The sequence below is a fragment of the Crinia signifera genome, chromosome 1 (assembly GCF_055691185.1).
Source record: "Crinia signifera chromosome 1, ASM5569118v1, whole genome shotgun sequence".
In the NCBI taxonomy this organism is placed as follows: domain Eukaryota; kingdom Metazoa; phylum Chordata; class Amphibia; order Anura; family Myobatrachidae; genus Crinia; species Crinia signifera.
The window spans coordinates 102,863,819-102,887,261 of record NC_139217.1 but is presented as its reverse complement, the minus strand read 5'-3'; the positions used below and the strand labels follow the sequence as shown (position 1 = coordinate 102,887,261).

Sequence of the window (23,443 nt, the reverse complement as noted above, 5' to 3'; positions counted from 1 at the left end):
CGACATTCAAATATTAGGCGATATGGGGGTCGCATACAAACCCCACACAGAACATAGATTGAAATCAAATATAAGACCTAGGGTTGTGAGGTAGTGCTGCTAACCATTCCTGTAATACCCTACAATGCCACCTGTTTAATTGGTTTGCCATAACTCCAATGTATGGCACTACATACAATTTGTGGCATGTTATAAATAATAATAATTACCAACTATGTATTGCACTCTAGAAAATGATAGGTGGAATAGCCACAAGTCAGTGAATCTTATTAACCCTTTGAGTGCCAAAGTTGCTGTGCGAGATGTACAAAATATCCGCTAAAAATGTCAGGGTCGCGCACAGCGACTCTTTGTAACCAGGAGTAATATTTAACTAAACTGTAATTAATAACTAAAGTGATTCATATTCCTTTTAGAGGAGATTTTGCACATCTGTCACTTCAATGGCTGCACTCAAAGGGTTAATGGGATATGGGGACAGGTTTGGGTAAAGTAACAGTTTTACACCGGTGAAGGGTTAATCGGCACATAGGGGGGAGACCTCACTCCTGCTTCCTGCAGAAGAGCTGTAGTCTAATTTCAACAACTGAATGCCAGCACTTTCTTCCTCTTATCTCAAGGCCCAGCACCATATGTAACCTAGTATAAAGTCATAGCTTCTCTTTACTAAACACTCAGTGCAACCAGAGATCAAAGTTTATCTCCTGAAGATCCTGCGTGGTGTAGCCAGCAAGTTCTACTGCTTTACTTACACTGCCCTTTGTGCACTATTAAGACACAAGACCTCCTTCCCCCACTGGAGGAGGAGTCGGCACCATGGAAGTGTAGTTGTGTGTATTATGACTGTCTAGCAACAAGGTTGTTTTCTCTCTCTTAAACTCCTAGTCAAATTATAAAGGTGCCCATACACTACTGTGATTTGGGTCCTTGTCACCTGATTCCAAAGCTTAGGGCTGAGAAATCAGGTTAAAAGTATCAAATCATATGTGTTTCATCTCCAATTCCGATGTGCGGTCCTGTGCACATCGGATTGGAGCCGGGGCTGCCATCAAGATTTATCAGATCTGGCAGCCCTTGCTGGGATCGCATATGATACATTGGCGCAGATGTATCAATCTGCCTATAACATTTTGTATTCTAACGTTTCCTACTTCTCCTGGGATAACGTTTACTAGCTGGGACCTATTTCACCCTAATGTATCATTCTGACGTTGGTGACATTAATCGTTAACTCACCTCTTCTCCTTATTTGCCTTTTTTTTCGTTTCCATTTTATCGTCCTCTTCTCTCTACACTGCGCATGTCTGCTTCTAATGGGATGCAGTTACGATCCCGGCGGACGGGATCCCGGCGTTCAGAATCCCGACGCCGGAATCCCGTCCGCCGAAATGCTGACACATTCTCCCTCCTGGGGTGTCCACGACACCCCTGGAGGGAGAATAAATTAGTGTGCCGAGCGTAGCGAGGCACCAGGCCCGCTGCGTGGCGAGCGCAGCGAGCCCGCAAGGGGGGGGCGATCCACGTCCCCCCCTTGTCGGCATTTCGGCTGTCGGGATTCCGGCGTCGGGATTCTGAACGCCGGGATCCCGACCGCCGGGATTCAATACTGAATCCCTTCTAATAACCCGTAATTCCATTCTCCACTACTAAGTCACATATGTCTTTTAAAAGCATGTTATTGGTTGATTTGTTTTTCCTCAGCGTTTGGTCTCTTTGCCAGTTTGTGCGTCCTCTCCGTTGAGTTACCTGAGGTGTTCCATAATCTTCTCTAGTAAGTATTTTTTTGCCTAAATTCTTTCCCCTAGCACCTGTCCCCCCTCCTTTAATCTCTTGAAATATTTTCATACTCCTGTGTCCCCTGGCCGTGCTGCATCTCTCCCTCCCCTGGACTGCGTCTCTTGCGTCTTCAACCTGCAGCAGCTCTCTACCCTCTGTTCTAAGCATCTGCACCCGTTTCTGTTTTTCCTTGTCTCCCCTTCTCGTGATAGTGCTCCCCATTTCTCCAGCCCCTCTACCTGCATCCCCTGGCTGTTGAAGGACTCAGTGGTGTATCAATATAGGGTGCAGCTGCTATGGAGCACGGGGCTTGGGGGTGCCAGACGCAATCTCCTGCGCTCTCTACATTTTTTTTTTTTAGATTATCCCCACCCCACCGGCTATTGGAGCTGGGGGGGGGGGGGGGGGGGTCCATGCGGCGCTGTCTGCAAGCCGCAGTCAGAGGGGTCCCTGCGGCGCTGTGTATTAACTCGGCGGGGTCCCTGCAGTGCATTGGAAATAACAAGCATTAGGTCGACATGGGGTTTTCCACTTTTTTTTACCCGAATGTCAACACAGTTGACATAGACATAGGATTAATCCCACCTATCGGCACAACCCCATGTCGACCTTTTGACTGTCTACCTAGACCATGTCGACTTAATGCTTGTGTCGACCTTGATCCATGTCGACCTTAAACATGGTGACCTTGCAGTATGTCGACCTAATGACTGTCGACCATCTTTAGGTTGACCAACCCACCCTATGCTGTACATCACTGCACAGTTCTCCAGCAAGAATTTGTATCTCTGTAAACAGGAAGCATCACTACCACAATGCTGTGTACATGTCCTGAAGCCAGGCTGCTGACCTGGGATGACTGTGAGATGCTGTGGTGTTCCCAGCACCAGTGTCTTCCTTACTTGACCTACAAAGTACAGTACTCTCTCTCAGAAGTATAAGGAAGGGGGTGGGGGATTGGATATAGTGGCGTTTCATTTTAGATTACCATAAATTGCCTGTTTCTCCGGATATGTACATTAACTTTTTATTATATTCAGAATGTCATTTGCTGCCTAACATCCCATAAAAAAACCTTTAAAGCCCTCTTTTGCACACACTATAGGAGCTTATTTAGTTTTGGTGGTAGTGGGGACCTGAAAAGGATCACTCATTTTCACTGCATATCATGGCAATGAGGAATGATTTTATGTGGCTATTCATGTTTTTATGCTGTGACAGCAGCTTCAATAAGCAGCTGCCATGACGATTGTTAAAACCTGTGCTTTCTTCATTGCGGGCAAAGTCAGGGGGACCAGAGCATCTGAAGACAGCTGTCTGCTCTCTTGGCTAAGCTTTTCAGAGCTCGTTAATGTAGGCCCAGTGGCTGTTCCCATATAGGACTATGGGGACAATGCTATTCAGTGATACATGGGAGAAATGTACTAAGATGGGAGTTCTATTTCCCATGGGATGTTGCTATGGAAAACCAATCCGATACTATCTGTTATCTTCTAGAAGGTCCTAAACAAATTAGAAGTAGATTCTGATTGGTTACCCGTAGCAACACCCCATGTGAAATGTGAAATAGAACTTCCATCTTAGTAAATTTCCCCCTTGGGGTTACACAAATGAGAAAGCTCAGATATTGCTCCTGATAAATGCCCTCATTATGTAACTGGGAATTAATCATACAGTAACCCACATAAAGGGCATGTTTAATAACTAGGCCACTGAAAGCGCTGAGTCCACTGGTGTGACCATAAACTGAGTAGGGATCATACATCCAGCATGCATTTTATTAAGACCATACAGTGAGCATAGGGCTTGATGTCTACTGTAATGTGCTGAGTTCATGATGCTTTCACAAATATGTGAACCTAGAGCTTTAAACTCAGATGCCATATTTGTAAATGCAAACAGGGAAATGTAATAGCGTATTATTATTGCCGGAGATAAGGGATGCCGGATGATCTGTCTTTTTTTTTTTTTAAAGCCAAACCATGCCTTGTAAGGAATCGGTACATCTGTCAGACTGCATTTAGGTCTACAGTCATTAGGTCGACCCCACTAGGTCGACTGGCAGGAAGGTCGACCTGACTTAAGGTCGACATGGGCCAAGGTCGACATGACTTCAGGTCGAATTTGCATAAAGGTCGACATGAGGAAGGTCACCTGGTCATAAGGTCGACATGGGTTTTTCACTGTTTTTTGATCCGAATGTCGACACAGTCGACATGGACACAGTTGGCAATGAGAATCGGACCCTCGCATCGCTCGCGATGCTTCGGGCACGGTGCCTCGCTGCGCTCGGCACACTATTTTATTCTCCCACCACGCCCTAGTGGATGGTAGGGCATGAAATACCGCCTGTCGGCACATGTCGGCTCAAAAAACTGTGAAAAATCCCATGTCGACCTTATGACCAGTCGACCTTCCTCATGTCGACCTTTATGCAAATTCGACCTTAAGTCATGTCGACCTTGGCCCATGTCGACCTTAAGTCAGGTCGACCTTCCTGCCAGTCGACCTAGTGGGGTCGACTTAATGACTGTACACCTAAGTTCATTCTAATAGATGACCGCTTCCCCCTTGTAAATGATTATCGCTTCTAAAAAAACGTTTTTGGATCCTCCAGAATCCCGCACATGTTAAGGTCCATACACACTGGGCAACTATGCCCAGCGTGTATGGACAGGGATGATGCCAATTATCGCTGCGGGGAAAGCCACTAGGTGCATACACACTGAGCGGCTTTCCCTCTTTCCCTCCTGGCGCCGACGGAGGGGGAGGATGGCTTTGCATTGCGCAGAGCCATGCAAAGCCGTCCTTAATGTGGCTCATCTGCTGGTATAACCAGCAGCGGCTTTCCCGGCGATGATGCGGGAGTGCGCAGCAGCACTCACCGCTCATCGCTGGGGCATACACACTGGGCGACTTTGAGCTGAAAGCAGCTCAAACAGGCTGTTTTGAGCGGCTTTCAGCTCAAAGTCGCCCAGTGTGTATGGGCCTTTAGTAAATGTGATCAATTAATAAGCAACTAATAAGGTAAACAATATTTTCAGTTTTTCTTTCAGGGACTAGCACAAAAAGATGCTTGGGGCTACCAACTCGCGTGCAAGCCAAGTAAAGCTTTAAGGACCTTCTCATTGACTCACAGGGTTGCGAATTTCGCAGCCTTGCGAATCCACCAAACGCTGCACGCATGGACGCCTCCCCCCCTCGCATGCCGCAATCCCCCGCAGACGTGTGAATAGATGTTTTGCATAAACATTCCTTTGCAGCTTGTGTGCGGGGAGGAAATCATTCGATGGTTTGTATGTGCGACCGGCCGGCAAATAATCAATTTGCTGTGACCGCTCACACCAAGGTGCTGCGCAAGCACATAATCATTTATGCGCAGTAGCACACCCTCGCAAACAGAATAAGGTCTAATTTGATAGAGAAAAGAGGTTACCTGCACTATATTGTTTTATGAATATATTATACTGGATGGGCCTATGCAGACCAAGAGGGGATTTTCTATGTTCGTCACCCCACTGGTTCAAGGTGCTATCAACTGATTTTGGATATGGAATACGTATTACAAGGAAGAAAAAGAAGTTTAGGTTTGAATAAGGTCCTAAGTCAGGATGATTGCAGCTAATCACCTTAGTTTATCTTTTTTAGCTTGCTGGAAGTATTGCGTAGATCATACTTGCCTACCCTTCCGGAATGGCCGGGAGGGTCCCACAAATCGGGTCCCCCTCACGGCCCCCCGGGAAGGGGGGCAAGTCTCCCGCATTTTCCCCACAGCCCCCCCCCCCCCCTTCCATGCGGTATAAAACTACAAATTGTGCGGGTCCATGGGGAGGGGCTGAAATGACGCATTTCGCATCATTTTAGCCCCTCCCCTCCATATAGGACCTGAAAATAGATGCGGCTGTCTGTCATGGGGGTGGGGCTTGGTGATGTCAGCCTCACCCTGCCCCCAAAATTAAGCCTCTTCCCGTCCCCCTTTCACTCCTCCGGGCTTCTCCCGGAGAGGAGTTTTCAAAAGTCGGCAGGCATGGGGCAGATTCCATCTCTTTCGAGACAACCTGATTGTCCCACTTTAGTAAACAGTACAGGATACATATTTTTGTAAACTACAATAGTATAGCCTGAGGAGCGACTCTATGATATGTACAATAGTATTTGTGTTGGTCGCCATCTACTGGATTGACGTCCTTGTGTATCAATGCCTATTTCACTATAGGTTGTAAGCTTGCATGCAGGGCCTTCATTCCTACCATTTTGACTGTCTGTAAGTACCCTGTTTCCAATTGTAAAGCACAGTGGAATTTGCTGTGCTGTATAATAAATTGTTACTAAATAAATAAATGTAAACTGCAAGTTCATAAGTAAAGATAAGCTGCCTGATTAGTGACATACATAGTCAGATTTTCCAGAGAAATGGATATTGATTATATATATGCCATTGTTTCCTACCCTCCTGCATTCTGCAGGAGACTTTCTGAAATAGCAGCAATCTCCCTCTCTCCCTTATTAGTCTATAAATCTCCCTCATTTCACCTAGCCCACATTACACTGTTACATTTTTGGGGAAAAAATAAATTAGAGACAGATACATTTATATTGAAGTATCAGCACCATTTCCCAGAACTTTACTAAGTAGAGTAGCTCTTACTAACTGCTTTGGGGCTCATCTACATTTGTATATAAGTCATTATAAAAGATTCCTCTCTGATGTAGCAGTACACACCCACGCTTCTAGGTGCCACGTTCACAGTCTCTTTTCACAATCTCTCCATATATGGAACTAGTTGAGTGCTCTAACCAGGACATTATAGGGATGTAGCCACTCTGAGCCACTAATCTGACACTAATGGGCGCTCACACAGCATGCATGTCCAACAGGGGAACATTTGAGTCATTTTGGTGGCTACTGATTACATTGGGGCTCCACTGGCCAATAGTGTATTTTATTTATTTACAGTTTCTTATATAGTGCAGCATATTTTGTTGCGCTTTACAATTGGATTAAATAAACAAACTGGGTAGATACAAACCAACATGGAGGTAGGAGGGTCCTGCTCGCTATCTTACAAGGATCGATGTATACTCCCTACCACAGGGGAACTGGAGAGTCCAGGGGAAACTCAAACATGGGGCCTGATTCAGACCTGATCACTGGGCTGTGAATCTTTGCAGGTGAACGCCACCCCGCCAGAGGTGCTCCCTGCCCCTGTTCACAAAACGTATTTGCAGCAATGCACATTGGGGTCAATCCATTTGCAATCATTTGTAGCTGCCAAGTAAGTTTAGACTAACTTGGCGCAGCGATGGCCATGGGGAGTGGGAGGCCATCTCCCTCCGCCCATGGCCAGGCGCCGTCTGCATTTTCTGCTGCACTCACAGAAAACGCGGAGTTGCAGCTGTCAATCATCTTGCGAATGCCTATTGCTGGCTTTGGTCGCAGGGGAACCCCACAAATGCACACCGTGTGCATGCGCGGTTGTTCAATAATCGGCAGGGCTGCGAATGGGTCTGAATCAGGCCCATGAAGAGAACCTGCAATCTCTATACATATAGGGGCAATGTTTGAGACGTGAACTCCTGATCTCCGTGCTGTGAGGCAAACCACTATCTTACTTTGTCTGCCCCCTTATTTACAGTGTTTGTGCACTTACATGGCACTCACTATGGGCAACTAAAAGCTAGACCAAGAGTCACTGAGGTAAAAAAAAAAAAGACTCTTTTAAATTGCTTGCATATGCTCTGAAATGCCATGCGTTTCTCTCCGGTTCATTTTCAGGAGATGTGATTCAGCCTGCTGGAAGAATCCCACATTTGTTGCTGTCTGTCTTGCCTGTGTAGCTTGCTTCTGTCTCTGAAGGCATCCGATGTCAAGCTTCCTCTGCTCACCCCTCCTCCCTCCTTAGAAATACATCACAGAGCAGATGGTTTCTGGCCTTTGTCAGACAGAGTGCTGCAATGTGGAAGCATGCTTTCAGTCACTGTTCTCAGTGGTAACGGCTATGTGTGATTAGGAGTAATGTCTTTCTAAATTGTGTACAGAAGAACTGTAACATGTAAAGTGTTGTTTTTCCCTCTTTGCCTTTTGTTATCAAAGTGAAACAGATTTTCTTTGTACTTTGCAGTTAGTTAGTATGCAGCTATTCCTGAACCACAACCCCCCCAGTATAATCCACGCAGGATGCTGTTACCTTATTAACAAAGCAAAGCCCCTGCACAGTTTTATATGCAGATATATAAACAATAGACACATGCACTGACTAGTTAGCAGGCGATGCGAAGTGCGGGACCACGGATTGTAATCGCTCGGGGCATACACACAGAGAGATCTGTGCTTACTTTCTATGCAATTGTGTCACAATTGCTTAGAAAAGAGCACAAAATCACTCCGTGTGTATGCCCCATCTTAAAAAAATGCCATGCTAGTGAGGGGATTCGGGCCGGGGGGGGGGGGGGGGGGGGGGGGTGGGGGGTGGGGGGTGGGGGGTGGGGGGGGGGGGGGGGGGGCGTTCGCCTTTAATCCAGCCTGGTTCTGAAAAGATGGATAGAAATTATATCTGTATGGATACTGGCAGTTCAAAACAGGTCTTGACCTAGAGTAACCTTGAGAAAGCCTAATGCTAAGTATAGGAAGGAAATCGTCATTGTTGTGGGGGGAAACTCCAAATGTATTTTTTTTCACTTCCTTTATTCCTTATGAGGTAACTATAACTTTTTTTTATACTTTTTTTATCTGGTTGCAATATAGGTGCTAAAGCATGTTGGTACTTGTGGGTGCTATTGGCACTGGAATTAAGTGTACCTATTAGGGTCTATATGTTTTTCATGCCTGACCACCCCTCTCACTTTTTATAAGGAATCTCACCCTGGCACCAGCGGGTCTGGTAGTAATCATGGTGGGGGTTCCTATACTAGAGTATCTAATACCCCCCATGGCTCAGCTAGCCCTGGCTAGTACTGGCTAATAGAAAACTAGAGGGAACTTCACGCTATTTGTCCTCCCAATTTTTTTCAATACCAGCCTAGGTCAGCATTTTTGTTTTTTTGTGGGGTTTTTTTTTAGGTTTTTTTTTTTGGGGGGGGGGGGGGGGGGGGGGTATTGGGGAAAAAAGCAGTAACCGCCCGCCAGACAAAGGGCCAAATGTAATAGGGTGTGAGAATCAGAAAGTGAGAGATTTTGTGTAAGTTTTCCAATATTTTTAAAGCAGCAATCAATTACATGGCATACATTTGGTCGACACAGACAAAAGATTGACATGCTTAAGGTCAACAGGGTCAAAAGGTCGACACATGCATGAGGTCAACATTGGGAAGGTTGAGTGCCGGTTGTGGAGAGTTAATATAATAATGTCCGAAGCATGGCAAGCGCAGCGAACTGATACGGTGCCCATGGCAATTATGTCTGTGCTACTTTCAGCTCCAAATCCCTCAGTGTGTATGCCCCTGCGAAGGGTGGTGAGCGCTGATGGGACGGGCAACAATCGCTTAGCGATTTTCACACAATCACGCTGTGCCATGCTCTTTGTGAACCAAATGTTTTTCAAAATCCAAAACCTCCCTAGTTGATGAGACTGAAGGCATGGCAGCAGCATCAGCTTCTCCTACCTCCTGCTGTTCCTGTAACCCCTTCATCCTACATGCTACTGCGTGTGTGGATCATTAGGTTGACAGTAATTAGTCTGTAGGTCAACCGCTATTGATCGACAGTCAATAGGTCGACACAGGGGAAGGTTGATGTGACATTTTCACTTTTTTGGTGTCTGTGGAAATCTGCCAACATGGACACCATTTAAGTGTGCCGCGTCCCCTCGCCATGCTTCGGGCACAGTGCCTCGCTGCGTTTGGCATTTATTATATTCTAACTCTATGCCCACTTAGACCAAGTAGATTAAATCATCAAAACTCATGTCGACCTGGGTCCACTGTTTCCATTTTAAACTTTTGATTTTGTTGACTTTTTCCAATGTTGACCTAAAGCCTGTCTATCTTTTTCATGTGTTGAGCCATTGACTGTCAAACTGCTTACTCAAATCGTCCGGTTCCCACTACCACAAATAAAGCATCTCGACTGTTATCTGATGATCTGTCAGCAGACTCTGGGGAATTGGTTCTACATAAACAATCCTGTATTGTAACACCAGTGCCTTGCGTCATTGCATTAATGCAGCAATGCCATCTGCAGGTAGCCCTTCTCTTTGTTCAGGCAAATCATCTGGTTCCTTCACTTCTCCTTCCAGAGAATAGCTGTCGTTATGTACTCAACTTGTTATTATTGTAGTCACTTCAAATAGGGGTTGTAGTATATATCACAGACAATGTCTAGGTCTGCAGTCCTTAGGTCAACATGCACAAAGTGGCCACATGGAAAGGTGGACAGGATTTTTTCACTTTTTTGTGTCAATTTCAACTCCTTTACGGCAGCATGTCCTACATGCAGACAGTCTCTCATTGCTGAGCACAGCCCATGTGATGAACATGACCGTTTTGAGCCAGCAATAACACTCCTCATAAGGATCATTTTGTAATGGGGCCTAAAAACATGGGGCCTAAAAACAGGGTGATTCCAGATAATTTTCTAAGTAATCTCACTAGATCGCTTCGAAAAGTCCCCTGCATCGCTCCGTGTGTATCCTCGATGGATAACCTTGACACTCTAGCTGTTGTTGAACTACACATCCCAGCATGCTCTACATCAGATTTAGCATGGCCAAATAGCAAAACTGAAGCAGAGCACTGGCCCTGACAGATCGCTCAGCATACATCGCTGACACATCGCTGTGTGCTGGGTGATGTAATCTCTCCTTTCAGCAAATCTCCCCGTGTGTAGGCCCCTTTATTGTTCTTCTGTAGTAACTTGAGTTTGTTCCTCAGTTGCAAAAACGTTCTCTTCATTTCCAGAGCATTCGTATTTCCCTGAATACTGAAGTGTTTTTGTTGCTGATCATCTTCATAATGTGCATTAATTGGTTTATTTTTTCTTATGTTTGAAGCCTTATCCGTTACAATACAAAGATCTTTTGATGCATTGCAGACTTTCATTTTAGGAAATACAAAGCGTCCCTTGAGAGTTTGTATAAGTTTTTTCTTTAGGAAAAGGGCTTCTTCACTCCCTAATTTTCTAATAGAGTCTCTTTCCAGAAAAACACCAAGTTTGCAGGCCATTCAGATCTATAATAAATAATAAGGCACATCATCCTTTGTAACAATTTCTGTGAGCTGTTTTTGAATGTCTCCGCTATCATTGTTACTGTAACTTTGTACCTGACAAAACACATTTCAACTGATGTCTGAGACGTTTTCTGATCTTTTGCTTGGCAGGAAGCAATGGGCGTTCATTCTCTCTTTTGCTGTTATCTCATTCGATTCTTTGAAAACTGGGCGAGAGCTCTGTTAATGTCTTTTGTGCTTGGAAGCTCTCATAGGAGCATTCCTATCGCTGCCTGAATACGCACTGATCTTGTCATCACAGTAATTGTCTTCATCCGGGTCGTGTGTCATACACTGACACACAAGAGTAGGAAAAAGGTCAGGGGAGTCTCATTATATGTAAAGCATGAGATCAAATCAGAGTCACTTTATATGTAAAGAATATGATCAAAATGCTTTTGATGCACTGCAGATATGATTGAGGGTATTTGGGTAGCTCTAGAAATCAATGTGAGAGGGGACCATTGTATAGGTCACATTGGACAGATTATTAATATAAGAAATCACTGAAGTCAGTGAAAGTGATTTCCAACATGGGAGTCACATATTACTATGGCCCCTACACACGGAGCGATTCCAACATGTGTACTGACAGCTACCCATTGGTCATTTAGCTAAGAACAGTGGGAATGTGCTGCATCTCTCACACAATTATATATCCAACACACACATCTGAAATTGTAATCTCACAATTGAGGGGCCTTGCATCAAATGTATCTTTATTCATGTAACAAACTTGCAGAACAAATAGAGATGTCAGAAAGGCCCCCATATATTACAGATGTAGTGGTGTAGAGCCCTGATGACCAGGTTGGGGAACCCGGGAATATTAAACATGTCTAAAAATCCCAATTCACCGATCCTGACCATTTGACAGTCAGAATTGGCCAATCAGGCATTTTCAAAATGAATAATTTCCCCGATTCCTAAATGAATCTCTTATCATTGCGGATCTAGTAGAAAGGATTGTGGAAGCTGGCTATGGAAGACTTTATGTCCCAGGGAGAACATTGTATGTGAATCCCTATCCGGGTGGGACTTGAAAGGCAGTGTGCGTTAACAAGGCAATCAAATTATAGGTACATTATTAAATGTAGCAGAGAAACCAGGGACAGACAGTATGGTTCTCTATTATATTTGTTGCTTTTTTCGCGTGGACATGCTTTCCGGGAGAAGTTGGTGATCTAGGGGTTTGATGATACGATGAACTACACAAAAAGGCAGTGGGGAAGGATATAATAAATAGAATAAATATGGGAGACCGTGGACAAGCACTTTAAGCTCCAGAATGGCAGAGTCCGGCTGTTCACATGGTTTTGTCCGTTAGAGAGAGAATTTGCTTTTGCAAGTGAACCAGAATCAGGCCCTATGTGATGGGGAGTAGGTGTGCAGCTTTCTGTGCACTGGGTGGACCTTCTACATGCACATATGGGAAAACTAGTGTAATATGGTACACACTCAGTGTGCTTTATAAATGATATCAGCTGTGTAGCACATCGATATTGTTATAATCTAGAACAAAAGCAAGTACATATATGTTAATTTTTCTAGAACAATAAAGAAAACCTTATAGAGTAATTTATGTTAATTTAAACACCTAAAACTAACTGTAATTTATTTGCAGGTGCAAGTATTGGCATTTTGATGAGAACCTACTTACATCCAGTGTGATCATTGTGTTCCACAACGAAGGCTGGTCTACGCTCATGAGGACCGTTCACAGTGTTATTAAAAGAACCCCTAGGAAATACCTGGCTGAGATTGTTATGATAGATGACTATAGTAATAAAGGTGAGTTGTGGCATACCAATGCTAGATCATCATTTTACATTTATTTTCTGACATTATGGGGTCAGAATAGATTTATTTTGTTTATGCTTACCGATTATCAACAGAAAATAATGTGAATGTGAGAATGAATACTATATCATTTACTCTATACATAATAAAAATGCAAGCAATAATGTATTGCATAAGAATTCAGTGTTTGATAAAATACACTATACTAAACCTTGATGCAACCAGTAGCCTTCATAACTTACATAACTAATAGCTTTCAAAATAACTGTCTGTTACAAATTCTAGACGTTGTTAGTGCATTTCTAAACAGTAGCTTCATAGTGAAGATCAAAGAACATTCAAATTAAATCAGAGGAAAAAGACTGGAATATTTCGAAGACTTTTATTATCCCTCAGAGCACTAATAAATCAATGATACAGATATGATGAGAATATGAAATTACTGAATTTGTATGGAACACGCTATACTACAAAACTGAACATCTGATAAAGAAGAACTTATTAGGGAGTTCGCCATGTTGCCTAAATCATCTGACACCGTTACTATGGGCCTTATTCTAGTTCACTCTTTCTGACAAAATCCTTCTTGGATGGACAAAACCATGTGCACTGCAGGTGGGGCAGCTGTAAAATGTGCAGAGAGAATTACATTTGGGTGAGTTAATTTGTTTCTGTGCAGGGTAAATACTGGCTGCTTTATTGTTACAATGCAATATAGGTCTCTCTTTACAGTAAAACCCTCACCCAAATCTAATTCTCTCTGCACAAGTTACATCTACCCCACCTGCAGTGCACATGGTTTTGTCCATCTAAGAAGGATTTTGTCAGAAAGAGTGAACTAGAATAAGGCCCTATATGTCATGTCATAGCAGAGCATCCACGTTATGTAACAACAATATATTTCCTAAAAAAGCACATCAAAGACCCACTTACAAAGTGGGAGTAGTTTCTGTGGTCTGATTAGAGTTGGTTTCAACGCTCATTCTGATCTGTAATGTGAAACATTATGGCAAGAGTATAATGCTATGGGGATGATTCACAGTATTTAAGCCAAATGAGATGTGTGAAGACACTTTAAACATGGGCATATGAATACTTAGGTCACGGGTGTCCAAACTTTTTGCGACGAGGGCCAGATTTGGTGAAGTGTAAATGTGTGGGGACCGACCATTCAGCCTGACATTCTTTGAATCATTAATCACATCACAATGGTCCCCCACTCTTCCCCCATTCACTCTGTCCCCCAGCCTGCCCCCATTCGCTGTATTTCCCCCAGCCTGCCCCTCCACTGTATGTTCCCCACTCTGCACCCATTCACTCTGTCCCCCAGCCTGCCCCCCTTCTCTTAATGTCCATCAGTGCCTCCATTCATTGTATGTCCCCAAGCCTGACCCTCCTTCCTATGACTCCCATTCACTATGTACCCCACTCTGCCCCCATTCACTGTATGCCCCCCAGCCTGCCCCTGCTCCCCCTTCTCTGAATGGCCATCACTGCCTCCATTCACTGTATGTCCCCCAGCCTGATCCTCCTGCATTGTATGTCCCCCACTCTGCCCCCTCCCTTCTCTGTATGTTTCCCAGCCCCTTGCGTGAGCCAGAGGAAGGAGAGGCAAAGCAGGCACTGCAAGGACAGGAGATGCTGCCCTCCTCCGCTCTGCATGTTACGGGAGCAAACTTCCCCTTGCTGCCCCCCTCCCCAAACACTGCTGTCACTGTGATTGTGGAGTAGAGTGATATACAATTGCAGCAGCAGGGGTAGGACGCCAAACACATCTGACTGTGGCGGCCGGCACCTCCTCACTGCAGCAGACAGCAAGGTAAAGGCGCGCTCGCCGAGGCCCCACCTTTAGTGTCCTGTGCTGTGCTTCCCACATCTGATGCTCTGCCTGCTTCCAACTGGAGGCTGAGGGCCGCTTGAAATGACAGCACGGGCCGCAATTGGCCCCCGGGCTTGACTTTGGACATGCCTGACTTAGGTTGTCACTTATTGCCGGTGTTTTATTTAAAGCACAGAACATTATTTGAAGTTTTTTTTTTTAATGTTATACTACAGAGTATTTATTGTTAACCGGTCCTAAGAATTCCCAAATCAATCCATTTTAATACCATGAATTATATATATGAGAGTACTGCTAAATGGAAGAGGATGCTTTTTATATTCACTGGCCATGAGGGGCAGATGTATTAAGCCTTGAAAAGTGATAAGCTGGAGAGATGAGCTGATTGGTTGGCACTTTATCTAAAGGTGCCTATATATCAGCTAGCAGGATCCTCTGATCCACAACCCGCTGCCGAACCATCTGCAGGATGTGCCGCTCAGCAGGCATCAGTGATTGGCAATTCGATGGAGGATAGGGGAAATTAGGCATGTTAAAAATTTCAATTACACAATCTCCACCATAATAAATAAAGTTTATTATTCCCGATCCCTCAATGCGACGGTTAGGAGTTTGGGGGATTGTCCCAAATACATGGTAGGTGGATGGACACCTTAACTGTCCGTTTTCAAACACACTCTCCAAGGTTTAGAACATCCTCAAATTTTATTTTATTTTAATGGTCATTTAGAGTTACCCGCTAAGTGCTTAATGCTAAGGAGGATGCTGCAGTAGTCACTTCTGCGTCTGTGCCGCTAAACTGGGGCAGTATGGATGGTGTAATGGATTACATTACTGCCTCACAGCACTGAGGTCATGGGTTCGAATCCCACCATGGCCCTAACTGTGCGGCGTTTGTATATTCTCCCCGTACTTGCATGGGTTTCCTCCCACAATCCAAAAATATACTGCTAGGCTAATTTGCTTGCAACAAAATTAACCCTAGAATGTCTGTGTGTCTGTGTGTGTGTGTGTGTGTGTGTGTGTGTGTACATGTGGTAGGGAATATAGATTGTAAGCTTCACTGGGGCTGGGACTGATATGAATGTTCAAATATTCGGTACTTGTGTAATATCTGGGCGCCCGATTTTTATTATTGCATCGCACTACTTAAGGCATGCAATGCAATGCAATGTGATTTTTCATTGTAAAGACCAGATTTTTAATTGTATAGTCACCCATGGGTGATTTCATACCCCCACTATCCAACTGTGCATGGAGTTGATTTTATATAGTGTGGCGAGCGCAGCGAGCCACTGAGCCCGAAGCGTGGCGAGCGGACGCAGAATACATGTAAAGTAATCCGCGTCCCCTCGCGGGTCACGCTGCGCTTGCCTCACTTCGGGCTTGGTGGCTCGCTGCGCTCGCCACACTATATAAATTCAACTCCATGTGTAGTTGGATAGTGGGGGTATGAAATCACCCATGGCTGACCATACAATTAAAAATCGGGTCTTTACAATGAAAAATCACATTGCATTGCATTGCATCGCATTGCATGCCTTAAGTAGTGGCATGCAATGAAAAAATCGGGCGCCCAGATAATACACAAGTACCAAATATTCTCTGTAAAGCTCTGTGGAATATGTGTGCGCTATATAAGAAACTAATAAATAAATTGCAGAGGCCTTTGCTGTGTGTGCTAGCATGTGCCTGAATGTGCAGTCACTGAGACATTCACTCTCTGTGCCCCTACATGCAGTAACACAGCCTGTGGTTCTAGACACTCTGCCATTGGTTGCGCACCATCAATACTTGCACCAGCCAAACGGAAGGAGCAGTTTATCTATCATGGCCTCTGTGGAAATGGCAAACTACCCTGTTAATGGGTAGTTAATTGAAAAGTGATAAAATGGAGAGTGATAAACCTCCAACCAATCAACTCCTATCTGTATATTGCTAAAAATGTCTGCTTACTCTGAATTGGGCACAGTAACAGTGACACTGCTGGTGGTTGGGGCTAACAATGGCAGTAGTGCAGCTTACACATTTAGCAATGTAGTTGTGATTATTCATCACGGCAGAGCTGTCTCCAGGACCTCACTTTGGTCCTTCCTGGCTCTGTACATAATGGAATGTTGTTGTGAACATTTGAGTAGGAGGAAGGGCAGAACCTGGACACACAGTGGAGTGGAGGGCAATGGAGAGCGGGCAACTGTGAACACCTTTGTTTTGGAGCTGTGTGTCCTGGTGGAGCATGGATACTGAATGGGCATATTTTCTCAGGAGCAGGACCTGCTTGTCTGGCCACAGCAGCCTGCGACTAATCATCTTTCTATTAGTATATAGACCACTTTAAAGATTTTTCTATTTAACATACCCGTTCGCAATATGCCTAAGTAGCCACAACTGTTGTCACATTTATGCAACAATATTATTATTATTATTATTATTATTATTATTATTACTCGCCACATCCCTACAAAACTTTAAATGGGCTCTTAATTAAATCTAACCATTTCTAATCCTAATGTTCTGTTTATGCTCACTTCTATCCCAGTCGGTCTGTCCCTTCCCTTTTAGAACGTCACGTGCGGGGGGCCCTCTCACCCCATGTGCTTTACTAAGCATATATCTCTGCCACTGTTCTAATTGTGTCAGTGTCCGCTGCTGCAACTGTCTTTTATTTACTATGTACTTGTCCTAATTTGCCTTTTTACTGTAGATTGTTCTTTTCTTTTTTCTGCTCATCTATGTATTGTCAGGCGCTGCAGAACCCTTGTGTCGCCATATAAATAAACAATGATAATTATTATTTTTGCTATGCTTTCAGACTATTATATGCTGCAATTTGTTGCCATTTGAGTCTAAAACACATAATAGGCCATCTGGAGTGTATATGTACCTTAAGTCAGCCAGTTACAGCGTGTCTCTGACAAAACCAAATTGCAATAATTATATTCCCTGGCCTTATCTTGTCTGTGTCCATGTTTCCTTAATGTTACCTGGCAAATCATCTTGTACTGGCTGAAAGCGGGTCTTTTTCTCCTTTAGTTGGGATTCTTATTACTGTTTTTCCATTAAATAACACACAAAGTAGCTTAACAGCTGTGATAATCAGCCAGTGATTTCTAGAATAAACAATTATATCCATTGTTTTTGTTTTAATAATGAGGGTGAAAAATACTGAGTCCTTGATAATGATTGTTATGGATAGGTCAGTGTAATGTGTTATCAGTAAGGCCTTCTCTTTATTGAAGAGTCAGTGTTGTGTGGATTTCTGAGTAATGTGAGTAGTGATAACATAACGGTGATTCTCCCTATGCAGTGATTCATACACTTAGTAGCAGGAAAAGGTTAACTATAAGCCATTAGCTATCTTGGTCAAACTGCAGTAAGCATGTCATTTGTGCAATGAATACAGTTGTCTATCGCTATTAAGCCATCCTCAGAGAATTATGGAATTTAACACCTCTTCTGTGAATCAGCCATTAGAATGGATGCATCATATTACACAAGCTCTCCGATAAGATGACATTGGTGTTTTTCTTAATGAAACAGAGCCTAGTGTTTACCCTGCAATCCATGTGTCCATATTAATACACGTGAGAGGACAGGGGATCAGGACGTCAGGGTGCTGGAAGATTCTATTATAATGATAGCGGTACTTGTATATTTCTCCTAGAACATTTAAAGGGAAGGCTGGAAAATTATATCAAGCAATGGAATGGCCTGGTCAAAGTATTTCGAAATGAACGTAGAGAGGGACTGATACAAGCTAGAAGCATTGGCGCACAGAAAGCTAAATTGGGACAGGTAAGTACGAACATATCATAACTTCTGTCGTAATTCTATCAAAATTCAGACGTGACCGCTAATGTGAGAATTCGCAGTGGACTGGGTGGAGAATGCCACCGCTCAGACAGAAAGAGTAACCGCTCCTGGAAAAGGGATCATTAATTGGTATGCACTTGCAAATCCATACGCAATTCATGGACCATCAAAAGGTTTTTACTGTCTGCAAATGTGAGCAAGCTTGAGGCTTGCACTAATCTGGAGGATTGTTATATGCGATCCATACACATTTCCTGACGCTAATTTCCTGGCGCTGGAGTGATGTATATGGTACACATGCGCAGTCATTCAGTAATCACTCGATTTGCAAATTTTCTAGTTAGCTCTCAAGTCTGAATTAGGCCCAATATTCTGTAACTGTGGAGAAGATGTATGAAGCAGTGAAATGAGTGAAGAAGTGGAGCCAGTGGAGAAGTTGCCCATGGTATCCAATGAGCTGTTACCTAAATGCTTATTGGTTGCTATGGGAAACTTCTCCACTCTTTTCACATCTTTTACATCTCCCCCTGTGTTCCCTATGTTTTGTATATATTTTTTTATACTGTTTGTCAAAATACTACATTATTATAGCAGATTTTTGGTCTATATTGCTAGCTGTACAGTGCAGTAGAGGAAAGATATACAGATATGATACATGATGATTAGGGTTGCCACCTCATCCCTTTAATACTGGAGACCTATTAATTACACAGGTTCTGTGGCTGATTAAAAAAATACAGTTGGAATGAAGTCTGATGGCTGTTGAAATTGAAATTGAACTGTTGAAATTGAGTCTTGAAGTGAGCCAGCCACAGAACCTGTGTAATTAATATGTCTCCAGGATTAAAAGGATGAGGTGGCAACCCTAATGATGATTGGGGTGTAGTACAATATGGCGACACTGACAGCAATTTGAGAGTCCAGTTGTCCAGGGAGTATTGCTGATCCTAATCGAAGTCTAACCCTACTAACATTGTCCAAACATTAGCTGTCGACAATCACAATGTCAAAATTATGTCACAGGGAATGTCAACATATTGAATGTCAATATTCAAATCATGTTAACATTTTCATAGTGATCTATACTGATCATTGACTACTGTATCAGTATTGCCTAGTTCTCTAACGAAGTCCAGCCTAAAATAAATCAGGATGCTGTCATAACGTTTTGGCCTCATGACTCATGATACAGTTTACTCCTATCCTTTTTCATCAAAGTCCTGGGTCTGTCCCAGTATTTTAAACATGGGTCCAAGCTGGGTGAGGCCCTTTCTACTGTGACGCTGACCTGGGGTATAATGATGGACTCTATTTTTGAAGCGCTGGGAGATCCTGCAGATCAGTACCCTGGGGTGTGGCCTTAGTCCCATTAACACCCCTTTCACATCGCACAAATAACCCGGGTCGTGGCCCAGGCAACCCAGGTCGACATGCAGTGTGGAAGGGCTGTTTCATAATATCCGGGTACAGCAACCCGGTTTGAATGGGACCCGGGTTCCATTCACACTATATGGAGGAATCAACATCAGCTGCAACCGCTGCCTCCTCCCCCTGCTCTGCCCCACCCCCTTTCTGAAGATAGCCTCACGGCTTTGTGGGGGACTATAATCACAAATGCTGGATCGTTCCCTGGACAGATCCATGTCCAAATCCCAGTTGCTAACCCGGCATTTGCGATGTGAAAGGGGTATAAGTAAACGACCACATTAAAGTTGTCCAAACCACAATGGGGGCAACCGAGCACTCTGGGAGCTGCTGGGCTACCCCTAACCTCCCACGTTCACCATCAGGTGTCCAAGCCAGATGACCCGGGTTACCCATTTTCCGGGTTCTACCCATGTGAAACCCTGCATGTTCCTCGGGTGATGGATGACGGCACCCGGCGATGATGCAGAAGTGCACATCAGCACTCACCGCCCATACACATTAGGTGATTTTGAGCTTAAAGTAGCTCAAAACTAGAAAAGTGAGCTACTTTGAGCTCAAAATTACCTAGTGTGTATGGGCCTTAAAAGTCCATACACACTGGGCTGCCCAGCATGTATGGACAGCAATGATCACTATCATTGCTGAGGGGGGGAAGCCGATCAGTGCATACACACTGCCCGGTGCCGTCAGTGGGGAGAGGACGGTATTAACAGCAGATAAGCGGCTTTTCCAGCGATGATGCGGGAGCGTGCAGCCGCTCAAACTTGCTGTTTTAAAGCGACTTTCAGCTCAAAGTCACCCAGTGTGTATGGGCTTTAGGTGTCTGCTGTTCTATAGACTACATTGAGGACTGACACTATTGGATTACGAAAGGCGTAGCACATGGACATGTGGTATGCCAGCTTCATACCTCCCAACTTTTGTGCTTATGAAATAGGGACACTCGCGCGGCGCCCGAAAAGGGGGTGGGGCGTATGCAAATGAGGGTGTGGCTTATGCTAATTAGCCTCGACCTCATTTTCATACGAGAATAGACGCTGTGCGCATGCGCACAGCGTCTATTCTATTACATTGGGGGGTCTCCCAACTGCCACCCCCCGCAGCGGGACAATGCCTGCCGCGGGTGGGACAGGACCGAAAATCGTGACTGTCCCGCTGTAATCGTGACCGTTGGGAGGTATGCACTGGCTTAAAATTAAAAAAAGGGGGTTGAACACCACTGCCTTACAATATTATAAGGTTTTCAGATGATTATCTTTTTGTTCTCACAACTGAAGTTTGCAGTTTGTGCTTATAGACATTGACAGTCTAATTCATGTTCATCAGTAATGTGGAATTGCTCTCCCTGCTTTCTCGTAGGTTTTAATTTATTTAGATGCACACTGCGAAGTAGGGATTAACTGGTATGCACCATTAATATCTCCCATCACCAAAGACAGGTAAAGTGCAGTCTGTGTTATAAAGCCTTGCTCTGTTTAATTTAATATGTCAAATCTTCATTGTACTGAATGGACAAGTAACATAGCGTCCAAGGGAGCTGTAGCTTTGCACTATGAAGAAGAGGACAATATGAAATGACTGTAATATGTTTGCAGTTCTAGACTTATGGGGAACACAATGTAAAATGAATTCTTTGCTGAGAGAACATAAAATCTTATTTGTTTGTTATGTAATTAAACGCCTCTGCTTTGTGTCAGTGCAGCATGCACACCCACTGGGATAGCTGCAGTATCTGATAGCACACACCAAATTTTCTCATTTTATGCTGCCTTCCAAAGTCAAAGCAACAGAACACTGCAGTGCTGGCCAATTACATCGCTTGACTGACAGCTCTCCCAGGCTAATGCCTTTTGTGGAGTCCTCTTCTGTCGGCGGCAGGTAATTGCGTTCTTGTCATGGGTCAGGAGCCCGGTACGATTATCTTGTCTGCTCTTGCATCATTGTTGAACACGACTTGTCTGTATAACTTTGGGAAATTTGGGGAATCTGAGATTCATTAGTTTCAGGCTGCTGGAGGAGATAGAAAGGCAACTTGCAGTGTAAAATTGCTGGAAATTAGAATATATTTAATAATGAATTATATAGTGTCAATTACAAGTACAGCCCAAAACACCTAGGATTATATTCCTATAAAAGCCAAGAGGAAGCAGCTGAATTTGAGAATAACAGTAGTTTACACTAGAGGATGCTGTATGCTATATATAATACATAACAAGAAGCTATGGTCCATTATTCAGAAATACATTTAATACTCAAGGAATGGCCAAGACCCCATACAAAATCCTCACATCACTTGCTTGCCTATATTTCCAAGTGATTTGGTTTGAAAAGCAAAATAACAGAGTTTGTGAAGGAGCAGAGTTTGTACCAGCAGATGGAACAATGGCCCTGCCTCTAATTGAATTTGCCCTGTTCCGATTTTTGTGGCTCTGTGCATGGTATATTATAGTAAATATAAGATGACCAAGCTTCAAAAAGTGATAAAGTAGAGATTGATAAACATGCATCCAATCCGCTCCGAAATGCCAAGTTACTGGCTAGGTTTGGAAATGAGTTAGGGGCTGACTTTTTGAAGCTTGGTGCATCTGGCCCAAGGTACAGTACAGAATGAATGTGCCTAATAATAGCCAATACATGTACTTTTCTGCACAGTTCCTGGTTTTGGGCTTTAATGTATAAATTGGGCCATCTGGCACAAAGGGAGCATTCGCGTGGTATTGATATGAGCAGAATTAACATATTTCTGTGTGACATATCAAAATATACTAAGGGATCTACTAAGGGAAATGGAAATAGGCTATAAACTTTTAAAAGCAAATGCCAGTGTTCCATTGAGGTTGTTGATGTGAATCCAGCATTGGAGAACTAGCATTGGAACTGATAAAAGAGGGGATAGGGAAAGATTTGCCATTCAGTTTTTACTTCTTTTCATTGTATTAAAAGTAGATTTGAAATCTTATTTACACAACATTATTTTGTGAAACTGAGGTCTCGGAATATCATTTTGTTTTTTGAGTCCCAGCAGAATTTTCACATTTGTAACGTTCCAGATGAAATTTGATCAAATCACAATGAACTGTCTGAAGGCAAAAGAAATATATATATATTTTTTATAGATATAGGCATTACATATATACGGAATGGGATCATTCGTCAGACTGCATTTAGGTCTACAGTCATTAGGTCGACCCCACTAGGTCGACTGGCAGGAAGGTCGACATGGGCCAAGGTCGACATGACTTAAGGTCGAATTTGCATAAAGGTCGACATGAGGAAGGTTGGCTGGTCATAAGGTCGACATGGGTTTTTCACTGTTTTTTTATCCGAATGTCGACACAGTCGACATGGACACAGTTGGCAATGAGAATCAGACCCTCGCATCGCTCGCTTCGCTCGCAATGCACGGGCACGGTGCCTCGCTGCGCTCGGCACACTATTTTATTCTCCCACCACGCCCTAGTGGATGGTAGGGCAAAAAATACCGCCTGTCGGCACATGTCAGCTCAAAAAACAGTGAAAAACCCATGTCGACCTTATGACCAGTCGACCTTCCTCATGTCGACCTTTATGCAAATTCGACCT

At 43.8% G+C, this 23,443-nt stretch overlaps 1 protein-coding gene across 2 annotated transcripts in view; it reads left to right on the top strand.

The window, feature by feature from the left end:
• Nucleotides 1–23,443, top strand: part of GALNT7 (polypeptide N-acetylgalactosaminyltransferase 7) — a 159,440-nt gene that overhangs the window by 92,606 nt on the left and 43,391 nt on the right. For both annotated transcript variants that reach the window (XM_083170900.1, XM_083170892.1), the window contains 3 exons: nt 12,605–12,771; nt 18,285–18,415; nt 21,221–21,300. In XM_083170900.1, the coding sequence (XP_083027026.1) occupies nt 12,605–12,771; nt 18,285–18,415; nt 21,221–21,300 (378 nt within the window). The remainder of the gene's footprint in view (nt 1–12,604; nt 12,772–18,284; nt 18,416–21,220; nt 21,301–23,443) is intronic.